This window comes from Bos grunniens, chromosome 4 (genome assembly GCF_055505025.1).
Source record: "Bos grunniens cultivar Pamir isolate PY7600 chromosome 4, Bosgru_T2T1.0, whole genome shotgun sequence".
Classification (NCBI taxonomy): domain Eukaryota; kingdom Metazoa; phylum Chordata; class Mammalia; order Artiodactyla; family Bovidae; genus Bos; species Bos grunniens.
In genome coordinates this window covers 16,373,261-16,393,977 of record NC_141168.1, presented here as the reverse complement: position 1 = coordinate 16,393,977, position 20,717 = coordinate 16,373,261, and the positions used below count along the sequence as shown (strand labels likewise).

General features: G+C 42.3%; 1 protein-coding gene across 4 annotated transcripts in view; it reads right to left on the bottom strand.

Annotated features, from left to right (window-relative positions):
• Positions 1 to 4,491: 4,491 nt before the first annotated feature.
• MKRN1 (makorin ring finger protein 1) overlaps positions 4,492 to 20,717 on the bottom strand; it is a 19,346-nt gene continuing 3,120 nt past the window's right edge. For 2 of the 4 annotated variants that reach the window (XM_086395259.1, XM_086395261.1), the window contains exons 2-8: positions 17,466 to 17,594; positions 10,925 to 11,151; positions 10,240 to 10,466; positions 8,110 to 8,324; positions 7,271 to 7,381; positions 6,575 to 6,713; positions 4,492 to 6,214 (exon numbers count right to left, since the gene is read on the bottom strand). In XM_086395259.1, coding sequence (XP_086251385.1) covers positions 6,005 to 6,214; positions 6,575 to 6,713; positions 7,271 to 7,381; positions 8,110 to 8,324; positions 10,240 to 10,466; positions 10,925 to 11,151; positions 17,466 to 17,594 — 1,258 coding nt within the window. In that variant the 3' untranslated portion in view covers positions 4,492 to 6,004. Of the gene's footprint in view, positions 6,215 to 6,574; positions 6,714 to 7,270; positions 7,382 to 7,636; positions 8,325 to 10,239; positions 10,467 to 10,924; positions 11,152 to 17,465; positions 17,595 to 20,717 lie in introns of those variants that run through there. The other 2 variants (XM_086395260.1, XM_086395262.1) reach the window with 2 other exon arrangements.

Below are 20,717 nucleotides of genomic sequence, written 5' to 3'. Positions count from 1 at the left end.
GAAGAATGCAAATCTGCTATTCAAGACACTCAGAAAACTTGAGCTACATCCAGACAGGAAGCAAATGGTGGCAGATCTGTGTAAAGACCCAGAGGTGGAGTCCAAAACCATTAAGGATTCCTTCCTGAAACCAGTGTTCTCATTTGCAAAAGTAGACAAATAACTGGCCTTAACTGCATTACAGACTTATGAGGATCCATTAAGAAAAAAATTTTAGGGGCTTCCCTGGTGGCTCAATGGTAAAGAATCTGCCTCCTAATGCAGGAGACAATCCCTGTCAATGCGGGTTCAATCCCTGATCTGGGAAGATCCCACGTGCTGTGGAGCCCGTGTGCCACAACTATTGAGCCTGTGCTCTAGAGCCTGGGAACCAAAACTGCAGAAGCCCACATGCCCTAGGGCCTGCTCTACAACAAGCCACCCCAATGAGAAGCCCAAGGCCACAACTAGAGAGGAGCCCCTATTTGCTGAAACTAAAGAAAAAAAAGCCTACACAGCAAGTAAGAAGACAGAAAGTGAAGTCGCTCAGTTGTGTCCAACTCTTTGAGACCCAAGGAGTGTAGGTCCATGGAATTTTCCAGGCTAGAATACTGGAGTGGGTTGCCATTTCCTTCTCCAGGGGATCTTTCTGACCCAGGGATAGAACTCAGGTCTCCCACACTGCAGTCAGACTCTTTACCATCTGAGCCACCAGGGAAACCCCTACAGCAGGTCCAAGCACAGTCAAAAAATAAATCACTTAAATCATAAAAGAAAGCTTTTCATAAAGCATCATTCAAGTTCTCCTTTTGAAGACAGTGTTATGGCCAGGTGATATGGACTTCAAATTACGCCCCAGGTGGCCCAATAACGTGCAAGTGGCTTTAGCAGAGTGGTAGTTGAGGTCCCTGTAGGACAGGATTCTGGGGGTAGAGTGACTTTAGGGGAGAGGGCTAAGCTCTAGTTGGGCTAAGAAGAGGACCAGAAGGATGTGTCACATCTTACTCAAAGTACTAAGGAAGATCATCTTGATATTATCAGGGCAACCAATATTATCCCTATAAATGTTACATACACTTGTATTCACATACTTTTCTAAAAGGAAAGACAGTTTTAGCTAAGATGGGCATATCCTGCAGGCCACAGAGGGTGTCATGTCTGCCTTTGCCGGCCTCGTGGCTTTGGCACATGTCTGGCAGAAGGGAGGTCCCTTTCTCCCCTTCAGATTTTAGCTCAGATGAGCTTTCCCTGGCCAGAGACGAGCCAGGCCTCCCACTGAAAGCTCACTTTACACCTTTATAGTACTTTTCATAAGTATAAGAAACTATAAGAAACAGTCCCACAAACAATCTAAGTTCCTTGAAGAAAAGCACTACAAGCACATTGGCAAAAAAACACAGAACAGGCTTGCGAATCTCAATGAATCTGATTCATGCAAAACCTGATTTGGGGTGGAGGGGCTGTCTTCTTCAGTCACTTGGGGACCCCAGAATTCCTCCAAACCATACCATCCTGTAACAGTCAATTTAGCACGTGGCTTCCACCATCTCCACAGCAGGGGGGATGGAGGCTTGCAGCACGTGGTCCAAGTGAGTCACATGACACCGACTTAACTGCAAAGAAGTCTGGAAATGATTTATTATTATATTTTATTGGCTGCACCGCATGCCATGTGGGATTTTAATCCCCCAACCAGGGATCGAAACTCGCTTTGGAAGTGCAGGGTCTTAACCACTGGGCTGTCAGGGGTGTCCCAAAGTTTGCAAATAGAGATCACAAGGATTATTTGGATGGCACTGCTCCTGCCACTTCGGTGCTCATAGCACCTCAGTGCTAGCTCAGTGCTGACAAGGACTCAGATACCTGTAAAACAAAGTTACCTTCATCTTATTAAAATGTTATCAATACAACTTTAACACAGAAGGCAAGGGCAGGGGAAGAAAGTGGGTTAAGTAACCTGCATGCATAGAAGTAAAAACACAACCAGCCCTTTATAAGAGGGCAAATATATCCTCAGTCTTCCTTTAAACACATCTTTTTCTTAGAAATTCATCACTTTCATTTTAGATTACAATCACTGCTGGCAAAGACAGAGCGGGTACAAGCTTTCTGTAAGTCAGTTTCTAAGTATTTGTTGAGGGGAACAAGTTTTCAATTAAAAAGAAAGTAAAGCGTATCACTTGAGCCTAAAAACACTTGTTTGTTCAGGTACTGCAGGGTGTATCTCTTCTACGCACTGGTAAGGGAGCTGTAGGTGGCACAGTAGGAAAGAAACTTCCTACCAATGCAGGAGATGCAAGACAGGTGGGTTCCACCCCTGGGTCGGGAAGAACCCCTGGAGGAGGCAATGGCAACCCACTCCAGTGTTCTTGCCTGGAGAATCCCATAGACGGAGGAGCCCAGCAGGCTACAGTCCATGAGGTCACAGAGTCGGCCACGACTGAGCACAACCTTCTGTCATGAAGACCTGGTTAGTTCTGGTGAAGTAAGATCTTAGCAATGGATCTCTGCCTGTCATCTGATACAAGAATAACCACTGGGTTGCTAAATTTTAAAGATTCTTTTCCCATTTTGAGGTTAAATCCCTTTCCTACAGGAGCCTATACAACCCTCAGAAAAGGTGTTTGAGGATTACTTAAAAACTTAGCATCTAGCTACCCAATTTGCAACAATTTAACTAAAGGGCTTCTGACAAAGTACAGAACTTCCCTGGTGGTCCAGTGGTTACCACTCTGCACTCCATATTCCCACCGCAGCTGGGACGCGTCTTATCCCTGGTTGGAGAACTAAGATTCCGCGCGTGCTGCCTGGCATGGCCAAAAGAAAACACTCACTATAGTTGGTGAGGGAGAGATAGGGAAGCCTGGTATGCTGCAGTCCATGGGGTTGCAAAGGGTCAGATACAAGTTAGCGACTGAACAACAAAAGTCAGTACAAAATCTCATTATTCTAAAAGATACCATGTTTTCATTAGTAATATTTATCAAAGAGTAGGCAAAAAAACAGGTTTGTAACAATATATTTCCTACTAATATCTATATCAATTTTAAAAGATCAAATTTATTATGTTTGACTGAACCACCACTTCCTTGGAATATTATCCATCACCTTAGAAAATCGGAGAATGAGGAAAACCATGGGCTGGGTCTTAAACGTTTCACCTGGAGATGACATCGTGTCCCTTCCGCTTGCACTTCCCCAGCCCACGAAAGTTAGATGCTCTTTGCAACCGTAGCACGCACCCAGAAAGCAGACTCGATTCCAAGAGCACAACCGAGGCCGCCCACAATACCTTTGTCGATGGCATCCCTCTTCCCTCCCCCACACCTCCAGCCATGTTCCCCCAACCTTTTAACAAGCACACAGAAGTTCTCTCTCGGTGCAGGCAGGGACAGGGTAGCAACACGAATGAAGGGCTGGCTTATACACAAATTTCCACCATCTTTTCCACAAAGACACAAGGAAAAGCTACTTCAGACATCAACCCACCTGAACTCCAGCTATTACCACCTCCTGGGTCATGCCCAAGCCATTCTCCCCAAATGGACTAACACGCCAACAAGGCAGCTACTGATAAGCCTCTTCCTACTTTTTGGCACCAGAAACCAGAGGTTTAAGTCTCCCTCTCCCCTCCCAGAAACCCCACCACTTCCACCTCACCTCCGAGCCCCTCTAGCATCCCTCTGGGAGTATGTGTGGTCCCCAGCAAGGCCTCATCAGTATGAACTCTGAGTACTCTGGGAAGGGAACAGCTTCAGCTGAAGATCCACCAGAAGGGAGTTTACAGAAACAGACTCCTCAGTGGATCTCCAGCTATGATCAGGACTATAGTTAAGTTGCCATCACACAATTCCTAGACGGGGAAACATTTTCAAATCGCATGGATTATTAATATAGGCAATACAATTATTTACTCTTAATTATAGATATTGAACTATTTTACAAAATAAGCACTGTAAAAGGTTACTTAAGGTCTTCCATGGGAGTGGTGGAAGGGTTTTTATCAATAAAAAAATTCATATAGGGAATTCCCTGGCAGTCCCATGGTTAGGACTACACACTTTCACTGCTGAAGGTCCAGGTTCAATCCTTGGTTAAGGAACTAGGATCCCGAGAGTGGCAAGATACGGCAAAAAAAGAAAAAAGTATATAATAGAATTAGGAACAAAAACACCATTATGTGTGGATCCTAAGCAAGTTCAGCTACCAGAGGATGGCAGCAGAAACTGGCAGTGCCTCTGGCCAACAAAGGAGGCCTAAGCGTTAGCCTTGCAAATTCTAAAATACAAAACCCTCACACTCACATATCCCAAGTCCACCGTAAAGCTGCCCTCTATCTCTCCAACATTTCTCAGTAGGCTAGATGTTTTTTTAGGAGAGATGCCAACTTCTCTCACAGAAATCTGACTCGTGGATGAACTGATCCAAGAAGCGATGCAAGAAACAAGTAGCACACTTTGACAATCTGCACATTTCAGAACGGCCCATTACACAAAACAGGAAGCCAAATCATGGGTTTTAAAAATTGTTTTATTTGGGAAAAGTGCGTCTTACAAAAGGGCAGCTGCAAAATACAGAGACCTCTGCAACAATTACTGTTTTGTTTTTATCTTTTTTTCTTTAAATGAAAAGAACGAGTGATATCCGAGGCATCAGAGCAGTAGATGGACACATCCGGGGCACCTCCAAGTTATTTTCAGGAAAGAGCAACAAAACGCAAAGCTAAAATTTCCGATCGAGGAATTCTTCTAACAATTTAACATTAGCTTATCTTCTGGATTACCACCCTCTCTTTCCCCTTTTAGTGGAAAAGCCTGACTTACTATACTGTCAACCAATGACTCCATTACAGGACACGCCTTAGAACGTAGTTTTGAATCTCACTGTCTAGCTGCAAAGCTTGGGGATGGAATGAGGCAAATACCCACAAAAAAGGAACACAAAACCTGACAAAAAAAACGCCTCAAATGAGGACAAAAGTTTGTCAAAAAGTGCCTGGACTGAGAAGTCTAGGAGATCGTACATTAAACACAACTGTGGACCCAAGCCCTAGGTCGTGTTAACACATGGGATAACCAGGTAGTTTGCACTTCTGTGGCTAAGCCCATTTCTCTATTTATACAGAGCTAGCACTGCTCTATTAACAGCTACCAATAAACTGCTTTGTCCTTTAAGATCTATTTGCCACACGAGGCTGAAACCACTAAACCGAGTTTTTTCGCTAAGGCTACAAACACTGCATCTGTGCAGGGATGGGAAGCTTGTCACGCACTCACACTCACATATCCCAAGTCCTTCAGCCTTGGGTAGTCAGCTTCCAACTCTGCATTATTTTCTTCCACTCCCATCTTACATGTGTTCTTTCACAGTTTTCCTATCACGCTAAAGACGGTAAAAATCTCAAATACATTCACACCTGGTTCTGGTTGCCCAGTAGTAGTATTACTTGTGTGCAATGAAACAAAGAGACCAAAACCACAGGACGAGTGCACAGGGCAGGGGTGACAGGACAGAGACCAGACGGAAAAACACATGTGCAGATTTTACCAGAAACCAAGTACCCACCTCCCAAGTCTAGAGCAGGAGGCAGCTACTTGCTACAGTTCAGATCCTTCACCCATCACCCCGCTGCCTGGACCCCCCAAAGCAGGGGCCAGTGCTGATACTTCTGAACCCGGGGTCCTCCAAAATGAGTCCTGGAAATCCAGGCACGCTCCCCTCGAACTGTGTGGATCTGGTGGAAAAACGTGACGCGACAAACCTACACTAACTGTCTGACAGTTAAATTCATGTTACAAAAAAACTAACTTTCAGATTTATTTTTGTAACTTTTTCAAACAGAGAAAACAACATACTCCTTGGGGAAAGGTGAGGGGTTGAGAAGACAGGCCCTGGGTAAAAATGATTACGACAGCACCTGGAGTTGAGAGGCCTGCCTAGGAGAGCGGCCTGGGCGCGACCGCCACCCCCGAGGCCCGCTGCTGCCTGAGGCTTGGCAGACCAGTTCACGCGCCCCGCCGAGCTGCTATAGATCCAAGTCATAAAAATCTTCCAGCTCGTCGTGAAACAAGTCCCACTCGTCTTCAGAGTCTGTCAGCTCGTCGTCCCCACCTGCAGCCAAGAGCATAAGCAACATCTCGCCCAGCTCAAAGGTGACAACCTCCTCTTCATCGTCAAAAGGGTTGCCGTTCTCTCGTTCCTCGATGAGCTCCCAGAAGTGGTTCCTTCGTTGGGCCTGTAAAAAACAAGGCCGTGATAGGGGTGGCACTGCCGGGCAGCGTCTTCTAGGCTGTGGTTTCTAAGGCAAAATGTCCAGCACACCAGAGGGCATGACGAACCAAGACTTCTGATTTAGGGTTTCGACTTTTACCAACGCCTCCCCGCTGGTTACTCGGCACACCGTTTAGTCTAGAGCCTTAAGCGTTCTAGCTTTTCCTCTCATAGCCCTCCCGGTTTGCTGAGGTTGGTCTCCTCCTTTAATCCTCTAGGCTCTCGCTCCTAGACCTGGGCCTTCACCGTCCCCTGCCCCTATCTGTGCGGGCCTCAGGCTCAGCGTGTGGTATTTCCCCTCCTTTGAAAGAACAGTGAGAGTTACCCGGCATCTGCTTGATGTTCCCACTTTCTGTCTCTGTGGCTCCTCTCTACGGCCATCAGGGTACGCATGCTTGTAAAAACAGTTCCCTCCAAATGGGCAGCTCCCACGGCCTTCATCAAAATACCTGCACGCCTTGTTGCTGGAAAGGAAAATAGCGCAACCCTTACTCACGGTGGATTTCAGGTCTGTATTCGACTATCATCCGGGGTTTCTTTAAAATGGGGAGAGAACAGAACCGGTACGTCTGTTAATAGCCCTCCCCGAGGTGTGTTCTTAAACGTGTGTGCTATCGCATGAAAACACTGACTAGAACCAGAAACTGTTCAAGTCGAGCCGTTTAACAGCCCTAGAATCGCAGATCCAGCAGAGAAAGAACCTTCGAGAAGGCCCACACACAAGAATACAGTAAGACAACCATGACACAGACTCGGGATGAGGCAGACCCCATTCCCGGGGCGTTAGCCACAGCAGCAGTGCAGGCGTCATTGTAACACAGCCCCTGGGCGTGCACCCCAGCGACTGTGTTACAGCAAGATACGCACCGGGTAAACGTCATCGGGGTGACAAACCGTACTGGGAAGTAAAAGAAAGGGTAGGAAGGAGGTAGGAGTGTATAATGCAGCACTGTTTCTTTTCAAAGTGAGCCCAAGCGACACGTTGGGATCTGAGCTTGAGAAAAGGCTGCAGTGCTCATACCTCATTGCCTCCTTGTATTTCTGAATGAGTTTCTGCTTCTCTTCTTTCTCCTCCACCCAGTACTCACTTGGAATGACAAAGTTAGATGTGATCCGGCATTCTGGGCAGGACCTGGGAAACAATGAACAGGCTGCAATGCAAATTCCCCTTTACAGGCCCACTCTCCTTCAAGGACACACCCTGGTGTGTCACCTCCAGATTTAAAGACTTAACTGAAAGGCAAATGGGCACTTCCTGCAAGGGTCCCACACAACTGACCATTTCCTTTTTTTGTAAGTTCAACTCAATGGCTAGCCAGTTCGTTTAAAAAAATAACTTTAGGTTAAAAAAAACAACAACAAAAAGAAGACATTTCACACAGACTCCTTTTTCTTTCGTTTAAATAAATTTATTTCTTGTAACTTTGCTCTGTTTAGATTATGTAGTTTTTGTTCAGTTATGAGAACAATTTTTAAAGGATGGTGGAATATTGGCTAGCTTAATGGATGGAATAGGAAAGTGGAAAATGTAAAATGCCAGGAAACATACATTCAGAGCTAGATATGCTTCTTCTCTGAGCCTAAACTGGCTAATCCATTAAACACAATCTCCTCAGAAAAAAGCACGAAGATTCTACTAACTGATACATAGGGTTTTCCTTGTTCAAATAAAAGTAGATAATACCAACTAATCTAGAAGCTAGCTGAAATACAAAGAAGAACTCCCAATTAGAAGAATACCCCAGTTTCGAGATAAAATGCATGCATTTAAATGCGGTCCATCTGGCTGAAAGTTGGCACAAGATACTAAATTCTTCCCCAAAATAGAAAGCACAAACGAAGATTGGGGAGGAGTCTCACTTTATGATCTTGCTCTCAAATTGCTTAGCACTCCTCCACTTGCGAATACACTTGAGACAGTAGGTGTGGTTGCAGTTGGAGAGGATCCCGAAGCGGCGCTCGCTGGGGTTGGCTTTCTCGTAGACCACCTCCATGCAGATGCCACACACCATGTCCTTGCTGCGCTGCACCGCGAACGAGAGCTCCATGTCCTTCTCATGGGCCTCGATGCAGGACTAGAGAGTGGACAGAGAGGAGCAGTCAGGGCGTGGAATCATGAGAGACCGCTAAGAACTCCTGTTCAGAGAGCCAACTGAAAAGAGAACTGTTCCCAATGACATCAGAAACAGCTTTGTTTAACCAGGCGGTACAGGTGTGCGGATATCAAGGGACCTTACGATACTGTCAAGTCAAACTCCAAGGACTCAACTTCAGGAACTAAAGAATTACCTAGTTTTCTCTATCCTGCAACTCAACCCTGCAGTCACCCACATTACAGGCTGTTTTTCATATTGTTTGTTGATGTACTCATTTCTAGATGGAAAATGTACTTAGGATTAAGACTCTAATTTGCCACCTGTCAGAAAATAAGAATGAAGGAAATGAACATTTATTAGGTAACAATTATGTGCCAGGCATGTAAGCCTCACATCCAAAATAAAACAGTATTGAGATATATAATTTCATACCATATAATGCATTCACTCAAAGTGTACAATGAAATGGTTTTCAGTACATGCAGAGTTATACAAACATCACCTCAGTCTGTCTCCGGACATTTTCATTACCCCAGAGAAACTCCAAATCCACAGTGGTCACTTCCCCTTAACACCCTCAGTTCTAGGCAACAACAAATCTGTGGATATGTTTATTCAGGGCATTTCATAAAAAAATATCTGGTCATTTGTGACTGGTTTTGCTCACTTGACTACATTTTCAAGGTTATCTATGTTGTAGAATATATGACTTTCATTTCTTTTTATTGCTGGTTAACAGTCCATTGTATGGAGAGACCAGTTAGTTTTTCCATTTATCAGATGACGGATACTTTGGTTGTTTCCACTTTGGAGCCATTATGAATAATGCTATCAACACTCAAGTACACGTTTCTGTGTGGACATCACATACTTTTTATTTTAAATGAGGTATAATTGACATAACATTAAACTACACATATTTTATTCTATAAAAAACATGCTAGTTATTATACCATGCTTCACCCCCACCCTCACAACCAAATTTATTTTTATTAAACAGACATGATTATGATTAGAAGCAAAATTTCCTCTAATCAGGTTTGCAATACAGTATACTCACAGATACAAATGGGCTTAAAACCATAGTCTGAAACAGTCATACACTGCTAATGAGAATGTAAAATGGTACAGTCACTGGGAAAAAGTTGCTCAAAATATTAAGCACAGAGTTACCATATGACCTAGCAACCTTAAGGTAATTAAAATGTATGTCCACAAAACTTTATACATGACTGTTCAGGGGATTATTCTTAATGGGCAAAAGGTGAAACAATCCAAAAGGAAAAACAAAATGTCACACAGCCATCCAGAGGATTATTATGTAGCCAAGAAAAGGATTAAGTACTGATACACACTAAAACATGAACAAATCCTGAAAACATTATGCTACTGTTTTAGCCAGTCACAAAAGGCCACATATGATTCCATTCATAGGAAATTCCCAAAACAAACAAAAAAATCCATGGAGACAGAAAGTAAATGAGTTGTTGCCAGGAGCTGGAGGAAGGGCAGAATGCAGACTAAAGGAGTTATGTCCTAAATTAGAGAATAGTGATCATGGTTGAACTACTATGCAACTGTATTAAAAACCAATGAAATATGCATTTTAGAAGAGTAGGCTGTGTGGAACTTGAATTTCAGAAAAGCTATTGTTTTAAAAAAAGAAGAAAAGAAAAGGGGGGAGGAAAAAAAAAAAAAAAAAAGCCCATAATCTGAGGTTCTAAAAGCCTAATTCCTGATAAAACAGTCAAGAATGCCAGGAAGGGAAACACTCCTACTTAAAGAAAACCATTTGATTCACCCACTGTCTCTTTGACATGAGCTGTCAATGCTGTGAAAGGGCAAAGACACTCTAACAGACGCCTGTTAGAGTGCATGCTTCCTTCCGACTTACTTTTATATGCTGTGACCTCTGGGCGGCATCCACGGGATGGAGGACCTGCAGCCCACACATGTCACACGCGTCTCCGTGCAGGTACGCGCAGTTCTCCCCGTAGCGGCACTCCCCCACTGCAGCATAGGGGCAGAGCTGCTTCTTGGTCTCCACTGCACTTTGCTCCTTCTCCGCATCTTCCTTGGTCACTGAGCCCTGCAGGGGGGCTTCAGCAGAGGAAGGGGCAGCTGAAAAATGTTTAAGAGGGTGGTAAAGGTCCAAAACGGTTAAGGCAGATACATGAACTAGTCTCGCTAAAGAAGATAAAAAGAACTTAAGAGAAACTCCAAAATAGTCTATTGAAACTAATCCCCCACTCTTGAAAGACATGAATGTCTTTTGCTACTAATATTTCCAAGATTAGCCTTGTTTAAGAAAAAACTTTTTAAAAAAAGCTTTTGAATGTATTACAACTGTACTGATTAAAGGAGATAAAGATCCATTTTCAAAACATTCTACATTCATCACTATTGAAAGTCAAGAAGTTTCTTTTGCTCCATCTGTTTTTTTTTTTCTTTTAAGGTGACCTAATTTAAGAATATTAAGACTAGGCTAAATATGAAAATTGGAAGCAGGAAAGTTGTAAAACTCAGCTAATTGATAAAACACTCTCCAGCCTTCTTTTTTCTTCTTCAAAGATACTTACTCCGGCCACAGTAGGGCTGCCCCGGAACAAACTCGATGGCATTCACCCAGTCTTCTGAACCGGCTCCTACAGTTGCAAAGTTTGAATTTCTTGACTCAGCTTCGCCCATATTCATATCAACAGTCGGTCCAACTGATGAGAGACTTGAGGAAGCAGCAAGGGATGACTTTGCAGTTAGATCTGTAGCAGTTGCTTCTTCCTGTTTCAGTGGCTTGCTATGTTCATATCTTAAAAAGAAAAAATTTACAAAGTCAGCCATCACTGTATAACCAGAAGCCTCTAGATGGAATATACATTCCCAGTCTTGTCCTTGGGTTCTTGTGAATCATGTGGGAAATTGTTAAAAGGCAGATAGCTAATTTCTGAGTCTGGAGTAGAGCCCCTAATTTTGCATGTCTCTGACAAGTCCCCACAGGATACTAATGCCACTGGTCCAGGGACCAGTTTGAGCAGCAAGGCCATACAGATTCAGGGTTCTGCAGGTCAAACCGCCAATGTCACAACTATTTAAGTCCGTAACCGTAGTTCCAAAGCAGCCATGGCATTATCTAAACAGCTGTTCGTGACTGTGTTCCAATAAAACTTTACAAAAACAGCACCCAGTCACATGTACCCTACAAACCATAGTTCAGCCACCCCTGCTGTAGACCATCTATTACCCCTCAAATTCCACTCTTATTAGGAGTTTCAGGAGTTGATAATTTATCGTTACCATGGCAACTCTGCTAAAAAAAGACTATGCAGCCAAAACTGACTGATTAAGCAAAGCAAGACTGACACTCAAATCCAACAAGTAAAAATGTGGGCCATTTTACCAATACATAAATTAAAATGCTCCCAATACTAAAAGGGAGAAACAGTGTTTATAAAATATGCAATGTGTATTTCCTTTTCTCCTACATCCATCCACTCACCTACTTTTCTGAACTCTTACCCTGTGCATTTCCTGATTCCTTGTCATCTGTAAAATTATTGAACCTCATCTCCAACCTTGCTGCCTGAAAGAATCCTCACAATTCTTAGATATTTTAGGCTGTGAAATTCACTCAGACACAAGAAATTAATGATGAACGTACTACTGGGTTGGCCAAGTTCATCTCAGTTTTTCCATAGCATCTTACAGAAAAAATGAACCAACTTTTTGGCTAACACAATCCATAAACTGTTATAATGTATAGTATGTATCTAGCAGTTCTTGAAATTAATTAACTCACTGGCAACACTAACCATGGGTCATCTGTGTTACAAGTGTCTGTGTTTACATCTAAAAGATAAAACATTCTAACTAAAGACTGCTCTTTAACATGGCAAACATTTGCTGAGCTGGTTTTTATCATTATGTTATCTCAAACCCTCCTATTTCAACTCTTAAGCATTAGGTAACCTACTTTGAGTATCCTGGTATCAGCCACAAAAGCCCAGTGCATTTATTCAAGGCTGGAATTATGAAGCTAAAGATCATGAATATGCTTTTTTGCTTGGACAGTCTCACTTCATCATCAAAAATATATTAGAGATGACGGACGTGTTAAGTAGTGTTCTAGCTCTAATGTGACTCCAAACCTGCCCTATAAAACAGAGCAGCCAGTAGCTGTATCTAATTATTTACACCTACATTCAAAACTCAGCTCCTTGGTCCTTGGACTAGCTGCATTTTCAAGTGTTCAGTGGTCACACGTAGCTAGCAGTTCCTTTTCTGGGCAGCAGATAGAAAGCATTCATGCTATTATACAAAGTTCTACTGAACAGCATTGCTCTGAGGTTTTAGAGCTTTAGGGAACCTTAGAAATCTAGTCCCCAGTCCTCACATTTTAATTACTTTCACAGCCTTTAACTTAGAAAAGAACCCAGGTTTTGGAATTAAGATGCCAGCTTCACCAATGAAGATAGCCTTCAGGGCTTTGAGGAAGTTTTAAAGGATTAAGTAAAACTAAAATGTCAAGATGCGAAAGGGTCTAAGAACTAGTTTCAATGCCCATATTTTAGTTTCTGCTCTTTCTCCTTTGCCATACTCGTTTGAAGAATTTCAGAGTAAATGACTCAAACATCTACTTAAAAAACAATTAGAATGCTCATCATCATCTATCAAATTGCAAATACGACAAAGTTGTTTTTTTAAAATATTTATTTGGCTGAGCTGGGTCTTCACTGCAGCATGTGGGATAGACCCAGGTGCCCCTGCATTGGAGTGCGAGGTCTTTGACACTGGACCACTAGCAAGTCCCACTCCAAAGTTTTTTGAAAGGAGTCCATTTTGGTTTTAGGGTAAGTTTATCAAGGAATCAACAAGGTATAATATTTTTGATAGCATAGAATATTAGCAAGAAGGTTCACATTTGTAAACAGCGCAGAATAGATCTCTATTAAATATACTTCTGAAGTAAAAATTTGTAAGTAAGCACCATGAAAGATAGAGCACAAGAAAGAACTAATAAATTAAGAAAGAAAAAGCAAGACTCCTATTCTGAAAGGAATTTGCTAAAAGCTAATGGTTCAGGGAAGCAGAGAGCTCTTCAAAGAATGAAGAACTGGCCAACTACAGGCCTCAGGTCAAACCCAACTGGAGCTAGGAATGGTTTTGGTATTTTTAAATGTTGGAAAAAAGATCGTTTCATGACATGAAATTAAATTTCAGTGTCCCAAAATAAAAGTTTCATTGGAACCTAGCCACACTATTAGCTTATGTATTATCTAGGGTTGTTTTTGTGCTACAAGAGACCATATGGCCTCCCTAGCTAAAAATATTAATTCTCCGGCCCCATACTGAAAGTCTGCCAGCCCTAGCTAATCATATCTACTGGATTCACAGTCATGATAGTGGCTTTGTTAACGTTATTAAATTAATTCTTTAATGAATTATCACAGAATCGCTGATCCTTTTTAGCCGAAGTGTTGAATGGGGGATTAATGCTGAGACAACGCTGAAACCAATATTGTGTTTTCCTTTTATATCTTGCTAAGAGTACTCTGATACAGTTTCCAGCGAAGGAAGTTTGTTTAATTTTTCTTCTACACAAAAGAATAACACTTCTTCATCTTGTTGGCTTGCAATGCACACCACCCCACCCTTGTGAGGTTTGATATCTGCCTTTTAAGCTTTTAATGTATAGAATTCAGTGGGTCTACAGTGAAAACTCCTCCAAAGGGGAATTCCCTGGCAGTCCAATGGTTAGGACTCCACGCTTCCACTGCAGGGAGCAAGGGTTCAATCCTTGGTAGGGGAACTAAGATCTCGCACGCTGTCCAATCAAAACAAACAAAAAACTCTCTAAATGAAACAAGATCTACCATAACCATAGTTGTCAAAGGCAATCCTGTCCCTTTCCCAAGTGGGTGTTTAGAAACAATGACGTGGAGTTCTGTGGCACTTACTAAGGACGCTAAAGGAAATCAACCATGATTGGAAGGACTGATGCTGAAATCCAATATTTTGGCCACCTGATGTGAACAGCCAACTCATTGGAAAAGACCCTGATGCTGGGAAAGATGGAAGGAAAAAGGAGAAGGGGGTGGCAGAGGATGAGATGGTTAGATAGCATCACTAACTCTATGGACATGAAATTGAGCAAGCTCCAGAAGATGGCAAAGGACTGGGAGGCCTGGTGTGCTGCAGTTCATGGGGTCAGAGTCGGACATGACAGAGACTGAACAAGAAGGATGCTAGATTTTGGACAACAGTCCTGAGCAACAAAGAACTGGGGCCTCACTAAATAACAGGGCCCCGTCACACAAAATGAATACAGCAACACTTCTGAATTGCTGGAACTAGGGTATTATCTTTCATTTATAAACTACTGCCTTTATGAGGAGTTAAATTATTTGAAATCCCTGGACATCGGTCAGGTTGTATAAGAAGGTCCCTACATAAGAGATATTTCCCCCACCTCCAATGTCAAGTTTCTACCTTGCATGTACTGGAGTATTTATTTCATCTATTAAAATGTTATGTTTCTCAAAAAAAAACCCAAAACCCTACATAGTAAGAGTGAAAAGTAGGCTTAATCCCCCAAGTCAATTTTTAACAAGGAAACAGTCCTGGAACAAGCCCATAAGACTCCTTCCTTAGCTATTCTATAATCAAGCTCTTAATAATCACCTGTATCAGCCAAACAGTTGTCACCAAACTTTCCTCTCAGGCACACTATTAGGATATAGGTTTCTCTAATTCCTTTCACTTTATCCTAAGAGCTCTAAAGCCAGCTCAAATCAGGATCATTCTCCCTAAAAGGGAGCTGCATACCCTTACTAAAAAGAAAACTAAAATTGTCTCCCACGAGGAAGCCCACTCTAAATACAGAGTTATGCGGAAGATGAGTTTCTATACTGTTGTCCCAAGGAGAACACAGAATGCTGTTGGGGCTGGCAGAGGTCCCTGAAAAATAAGCTGATTTAACACAAGAGATTTAGCTCGGATTTCTTCAGTTTAACCTTATTTCCCAAACATTTCAGCTGTACGGTCCAATCAGAGGGGTACCTCTTCTGAAATAAGAGGTTCATCTGTTACCAGCCATACTCATCCACAGTCTATATTCTATCTCTCTGCTCAGCACCTCAGAGTCCATCTCCACTCTCATCCATGTTCAACTCCTCTCTATAGTTGATAAGGTCTCTGAACTGACTGCCTAGTCAAGGAACACAACTGCCCTACAATTAAGTTGGACCATCCTACTACAAAGGAGCAATCGCTCATTTCCGGTAGGACAGATTTGTAACTTTTGCCCTCTTTAATATTGTGACTACAAAAGACATATCTGGGTTCTTTAGTTTTAGTTTTTTTTCTTTTGGGGGAGTGTCATTTTTTTCCTTTCCAGCAAAACTGCAAAAATTTAGCAGAGGGCAAAATGACAGACCACATGGAAAGAAACTTTTCCTTTTTCTCTCCTCTTAACTAGATTTCCTAGTAAAAAAGATGTGAGGTAACCTAAGATCAATATATCCTGCTCATCAATAATTTCTTAGTCTTTTGAACTCTAAGCATTTGAACCCCCATAGCTGACACAATTCTTTTCTGCTAAAACTGGATATGACATTGTCAAAATATCTTTTCTAGTGATGGTCCTCCCTTCAACAGGTATGGCCCAATTTCCTTCCCCTTGTCCAGTGACTTGCTTGTAATAAACAGAATATAGTGGAAGTGCAGCCTGCGACTTCTGAGACTAGGCCATAAAAAGGCATTGTTGCTTCAGCCCTGATGTCTCTCTTGAATCACTTACTCTGGGCACAAGTTAATGTGAGAACACTAAAGCAGCCCAAGGGAAATGTCTACCAGGAGAGGAACTAAGATATATGAGTGAGCCATCTTCAAAGTGGTCCAGCCCCCACTCAAGACTTGCAGAGGATGGCAGATGCTGGCAGCCCGGCTGAAATCTCGGCTGCAATTTCTTGAGAGCCTGAGCTAGGACCACTCACCAAGCTAAGCCACTCCCAGATTCCAGACCCCAGCAACCATGAGATAATAAATATTTACTGTTTCCAAGCTGCTAAATTTCAGGGTAATTTCTTTAACATCAATAGAAAACTAATACTACTAGGTATTTTGTAAACTAGCTCTACCCAATGGCTAGCAGAACCCACTGCTGCTGAATTACAATTTGATAAGACTATGGTGCCAATTCAATGAAGGATAGAGTACTTAGCAGCTGACGTCTCTTGGTTCTCCACCATTCTAGGAAGCCAGACACTGCTAAAGCATTTTCCATAATGTCAGCTTATAATTTAGTCTTGCAAGCTCAGGTGGTTTAGGGAAGTTTAGTTGGAATGACAAGCCCTCTTAAGTAGTAACCTAATACACTGTCCCAAATGCCTATGATCCCATTTTCTCTCCATAATTCTTATCTAAAAGAGAACTGAAACCAGTCCCAACTGGTCAAACATGCACCTTATTCTTGGTCTTGAAGAGGAAATACCATTAACAAACATGCCTTTACCACACTTTATTCCTAGGTTTGCCCAACATGCTCCTCAGGCACTACTTAAACTAAATATTACAAACACATTGTGTAAATGTAATAATACATTCTTTCCAAGTGAGAGATCTATCTATTGGAGAGATGAGAGAGAGATCTATCTATCAGAATGTGCTAACATTCCTAAGTGAAGTGAAGTCGCTCAGTCATGTCCGACTCTTTGTGACCCTGTGGACTGCAGCCCACCAGGCTCCTCCGTCCATGGGATTCTCCAGGCAAGAATACTAGAGTGGGTTGCCATTTCCTTCTCCAGGGGATCTTCCTGACCCAGGGATCAAACCCAGGTCTCCCGCATTGCAGGCAGACACTTTAACCTCTGAGCCACCAGGAGGAGAACTTTTTGAAGTACTATTCAGGGAATTCCCTGACAGTCCTGTGGTTAGGACTTAGCGCTTTCACCGCCATGGCCCACATTCAATCCCTGGTCAGAGAACTAAGATCCAACAAGCCACACAGCAGTACTACTTTAAATCGATTATTTACAAAGCTGTTGGAATTTCATGTTTTACTCTCAGTTTTTTCTCCCAACCTCTCCATCCACCCCAAACAAAACTAAATTGGAAACAAACTCTTACCTGCAGCGGTCTCCATAAATACAGTACCCTCGCTGAAAATACTTGCACACTACACCATATGGACTGTCAGAGAGGTCGTGTGAGTAGCGACAGTTATCTCCTTCCTTACAAACCCCATGCATGAAATACCTGTGAGACAAAGAACCACAAGTTGGATTACAAGCCAGTACTCAATTCATGACTGATACATTCTCTTTTGTTTTTTTTTTTCTCTCTCTTTTGTTTTATTATTATTATTATTATGTATTTTGGTTGCACTGGGTCTTTGGTGCAGTGTGCGGACTTAGATCTGGCATGAGATCTTAGTTCACCAACCAGGGATTGAACCCAGGCCCCCTGCATTGGAAGCATGGAGTCTTATCCACTGGTAAGTCCCCATGGCCAATATATTCTACCACTAACACACGAGTACTAACTCTATACTAGCAATATATTCTTTTATATTCTTTGTACACAAACATGAGAAGCAAACACAAAGAAAGTTGAACTAGACCATATGCTCAGAAAATTATCTATAATGGTACCACAGGAAGGCTGCCTGTAGACAGAGGCACCAATTTAAACTTTGAAGTCATCCTTAATCCTGTCTCTACAGGTTGTCTGACGACTGCTCTCAATTTACAGTTCTACAGATAGCTTGTTTTCCACTAACTTTAGCCGTAATTTTTATCTGCAGCTTTATCTGTAAAAAGGAAAAAGAAACAATGTAAACTGGAACAGATTAGACTACTGTATATTTCAGTTCTCTGAGAAACCATTTTAATTCTTTAAAAGCCACATGTGAGAACATAAGTAACATTTGTTCTCTCCTTCATTTAGCACTCTTGTTCCTCTGTCTTACAGGGGAACATGTGTAGCTAACTAGAAATTTCCAAAAACTGAGTTTGACTCAGTTTCTAAGAAGACTTGGGAATTTGCTTTGTTGTTGTTCTGTCACTAAGTCGTGTCCAACTCTTTGCGACCCCATGGACTGCAGCACACCAGGCTCCCCTGTCTTCCACTATCTCCCGCAGTTTGCTCAAATTCACATCCATTGAGTCGGTGATGCCATCTAAACATCTCATCCCCTTCTTTTGCCTTCCATCTTTCCCGGCATCAGGGTCTTTTCCAATGACTCAGCCCTTCGCATTAGGTGTCCAAAGTACTGGAGCTTCAGCTAGAAATGCAATTTTGGACACCTTCCCTTTGACAGACTAAATTGAAAATGGGGCCGGGGCCAAGCAGAAATCTGAAGTAACAAAGCGATCAGGGAAGTGACAGGGTCTTATTTTTTGTAGGTAACTCTGATAAGTAGAACCCACCCCCCCAATTCTCCCTCTCATTATCTCGCTGACTTGGTCTCTTTCTCTTGAACAGAATTATGAAGATTTAATTTTGGCAAGTCATAACTGCCCAAATATGCATTTATGTACAGCTGATATGCGCTTTCCATGTGGCTCAGTAGTGAGTGATAAAGAATCCACCTGCCAGTGAAGGAGACACCTTGGATCAGGAAGATACCCTGCCTGGAGTAGAAAATGGCAACCCATTCCAATATTTTTGCCGGGAAAATCAAATGACAGAGAAGCCTCATAGGCTACAGTCCATGGGATCACAAGAGTCGGAGAAGAGTCAGACAACACAGCTGGTACAGAGTAAGGGAAAGTGCCTAATTCCTAGGTTTAAGTGTCACAGTTATCTACAGATGGAAGGTAGAATAGCAGGAAGTACCCCACTGGTCCACTGGATTGAATGATGTATAGAAAAGAGATTCAGTCACATTTACTTAAAGAAGCCTTGAAGAAGGCTGCTTCAAATTGAAAGGTGAAAGCTTCTATTCAGATTACTGGCAAATATATACCTTCTATGTAAAGGCAGAAAGAAAAAAATGTAACATCTTGATAGGAAGAGCTGTAATTAGCAAGATCCTAAAGTACCCAAGGGTTTCAGTCCATAAGGAAATGTAAGACTACAGTAGCAGGAAGTCAAATTCTAATTGTAATTAACCTAATTTCAACTGTTTTCAGGCTTAACAATCTAACAAGGTCTGAACTTTTGCACAACTATAGGGCAACTTTCTGCAAGCTTTGAAGCTGTCTGAGCACCACCTACACAAATCTTAGTTTCCCCTGAGATTTAAAACTTAAAAATAAATTTAAAAAATGAGCACGTGTTCAGTAAGTAGCAATTGTATAACGTCTTTGCTGGTACTCATGTTCATTTCCACATCTCTCCCCAGTCCCAGCAGACAAACACCCTGACTACATTTGTTTCCAAGGTGCACACTTAACCAATCAGTTAAGAAAGACTAAGGCAACCAACAGGGAAAGAAGACCTGGATGTCATGCCGTAAGATTTTAAGCAACTGGAGTAATTTAGCCAGAAGACAAAGGAGTAACCTCCAGCACTACTCCTGGCAAAGTAAATATATGTGGTAAGTTACGTCATAAATCTGATTCAGTGTGAGGACTGAGAACTAGAACTATTCAGCAATGGCATAACCCCCTGAGATCCAGAACTAGCAGCACCAAAGGAACTCAAGCAGACACAAGATCACCTGATACTGTGACATCAGTGGAAACACTAGAATACAAGCCCTAACTAGTCACTGCCAAATACTAAGCATTATTTTACAGGGGCATTTGGTACATACCGTCTGGGTTTCTGGTTTGTTTTTCATGCCTTTTTTCCTCTCAGTCTTCACAGTGATATCCCTCCTTACCAACCCATCTCTATGTCTAAGAGATTATGACATGATAGTGTAAGTTACAACAGAAAGAGGAAAAAATGTCAACTCTTCCAAGAATTTCTCCCATTACAAAACCAATCAAGACACAAGCACTTTTCTTTTTTAAATGCCACCGACAAAAGCCATCACCCAAATTCATCTTGATGACATTGTCCAGGCTGAGCTTGCCTTTGCTGTTAGAGGCTGGGCCACAGGATTTCTATGCTTCCTTCCGCCTTGAAGATTCCATGATGCCAACCAGACATTGTCCAGTAATAAAGACAAATACAACTGACTAGAATCCCTGACTGTGTACCTCCTGGAAACCTAAGCACTTTTACCAAGATACATACAAGAAACCTCAACAGCTTGTGAGGGTACAAGAGAACCAAACAAGACCCTCAGAGTACTTATAGGTAGGCATCTGGGATTGTTGAGAGAAATTACAGAATATTAAGTACGTTGGCAGTTAATCACTTAATCTGCTGTGACATTTCTTACTTTGTTACTTAATTCTTGACAAGAACATGTACCCTGGGCTTCCC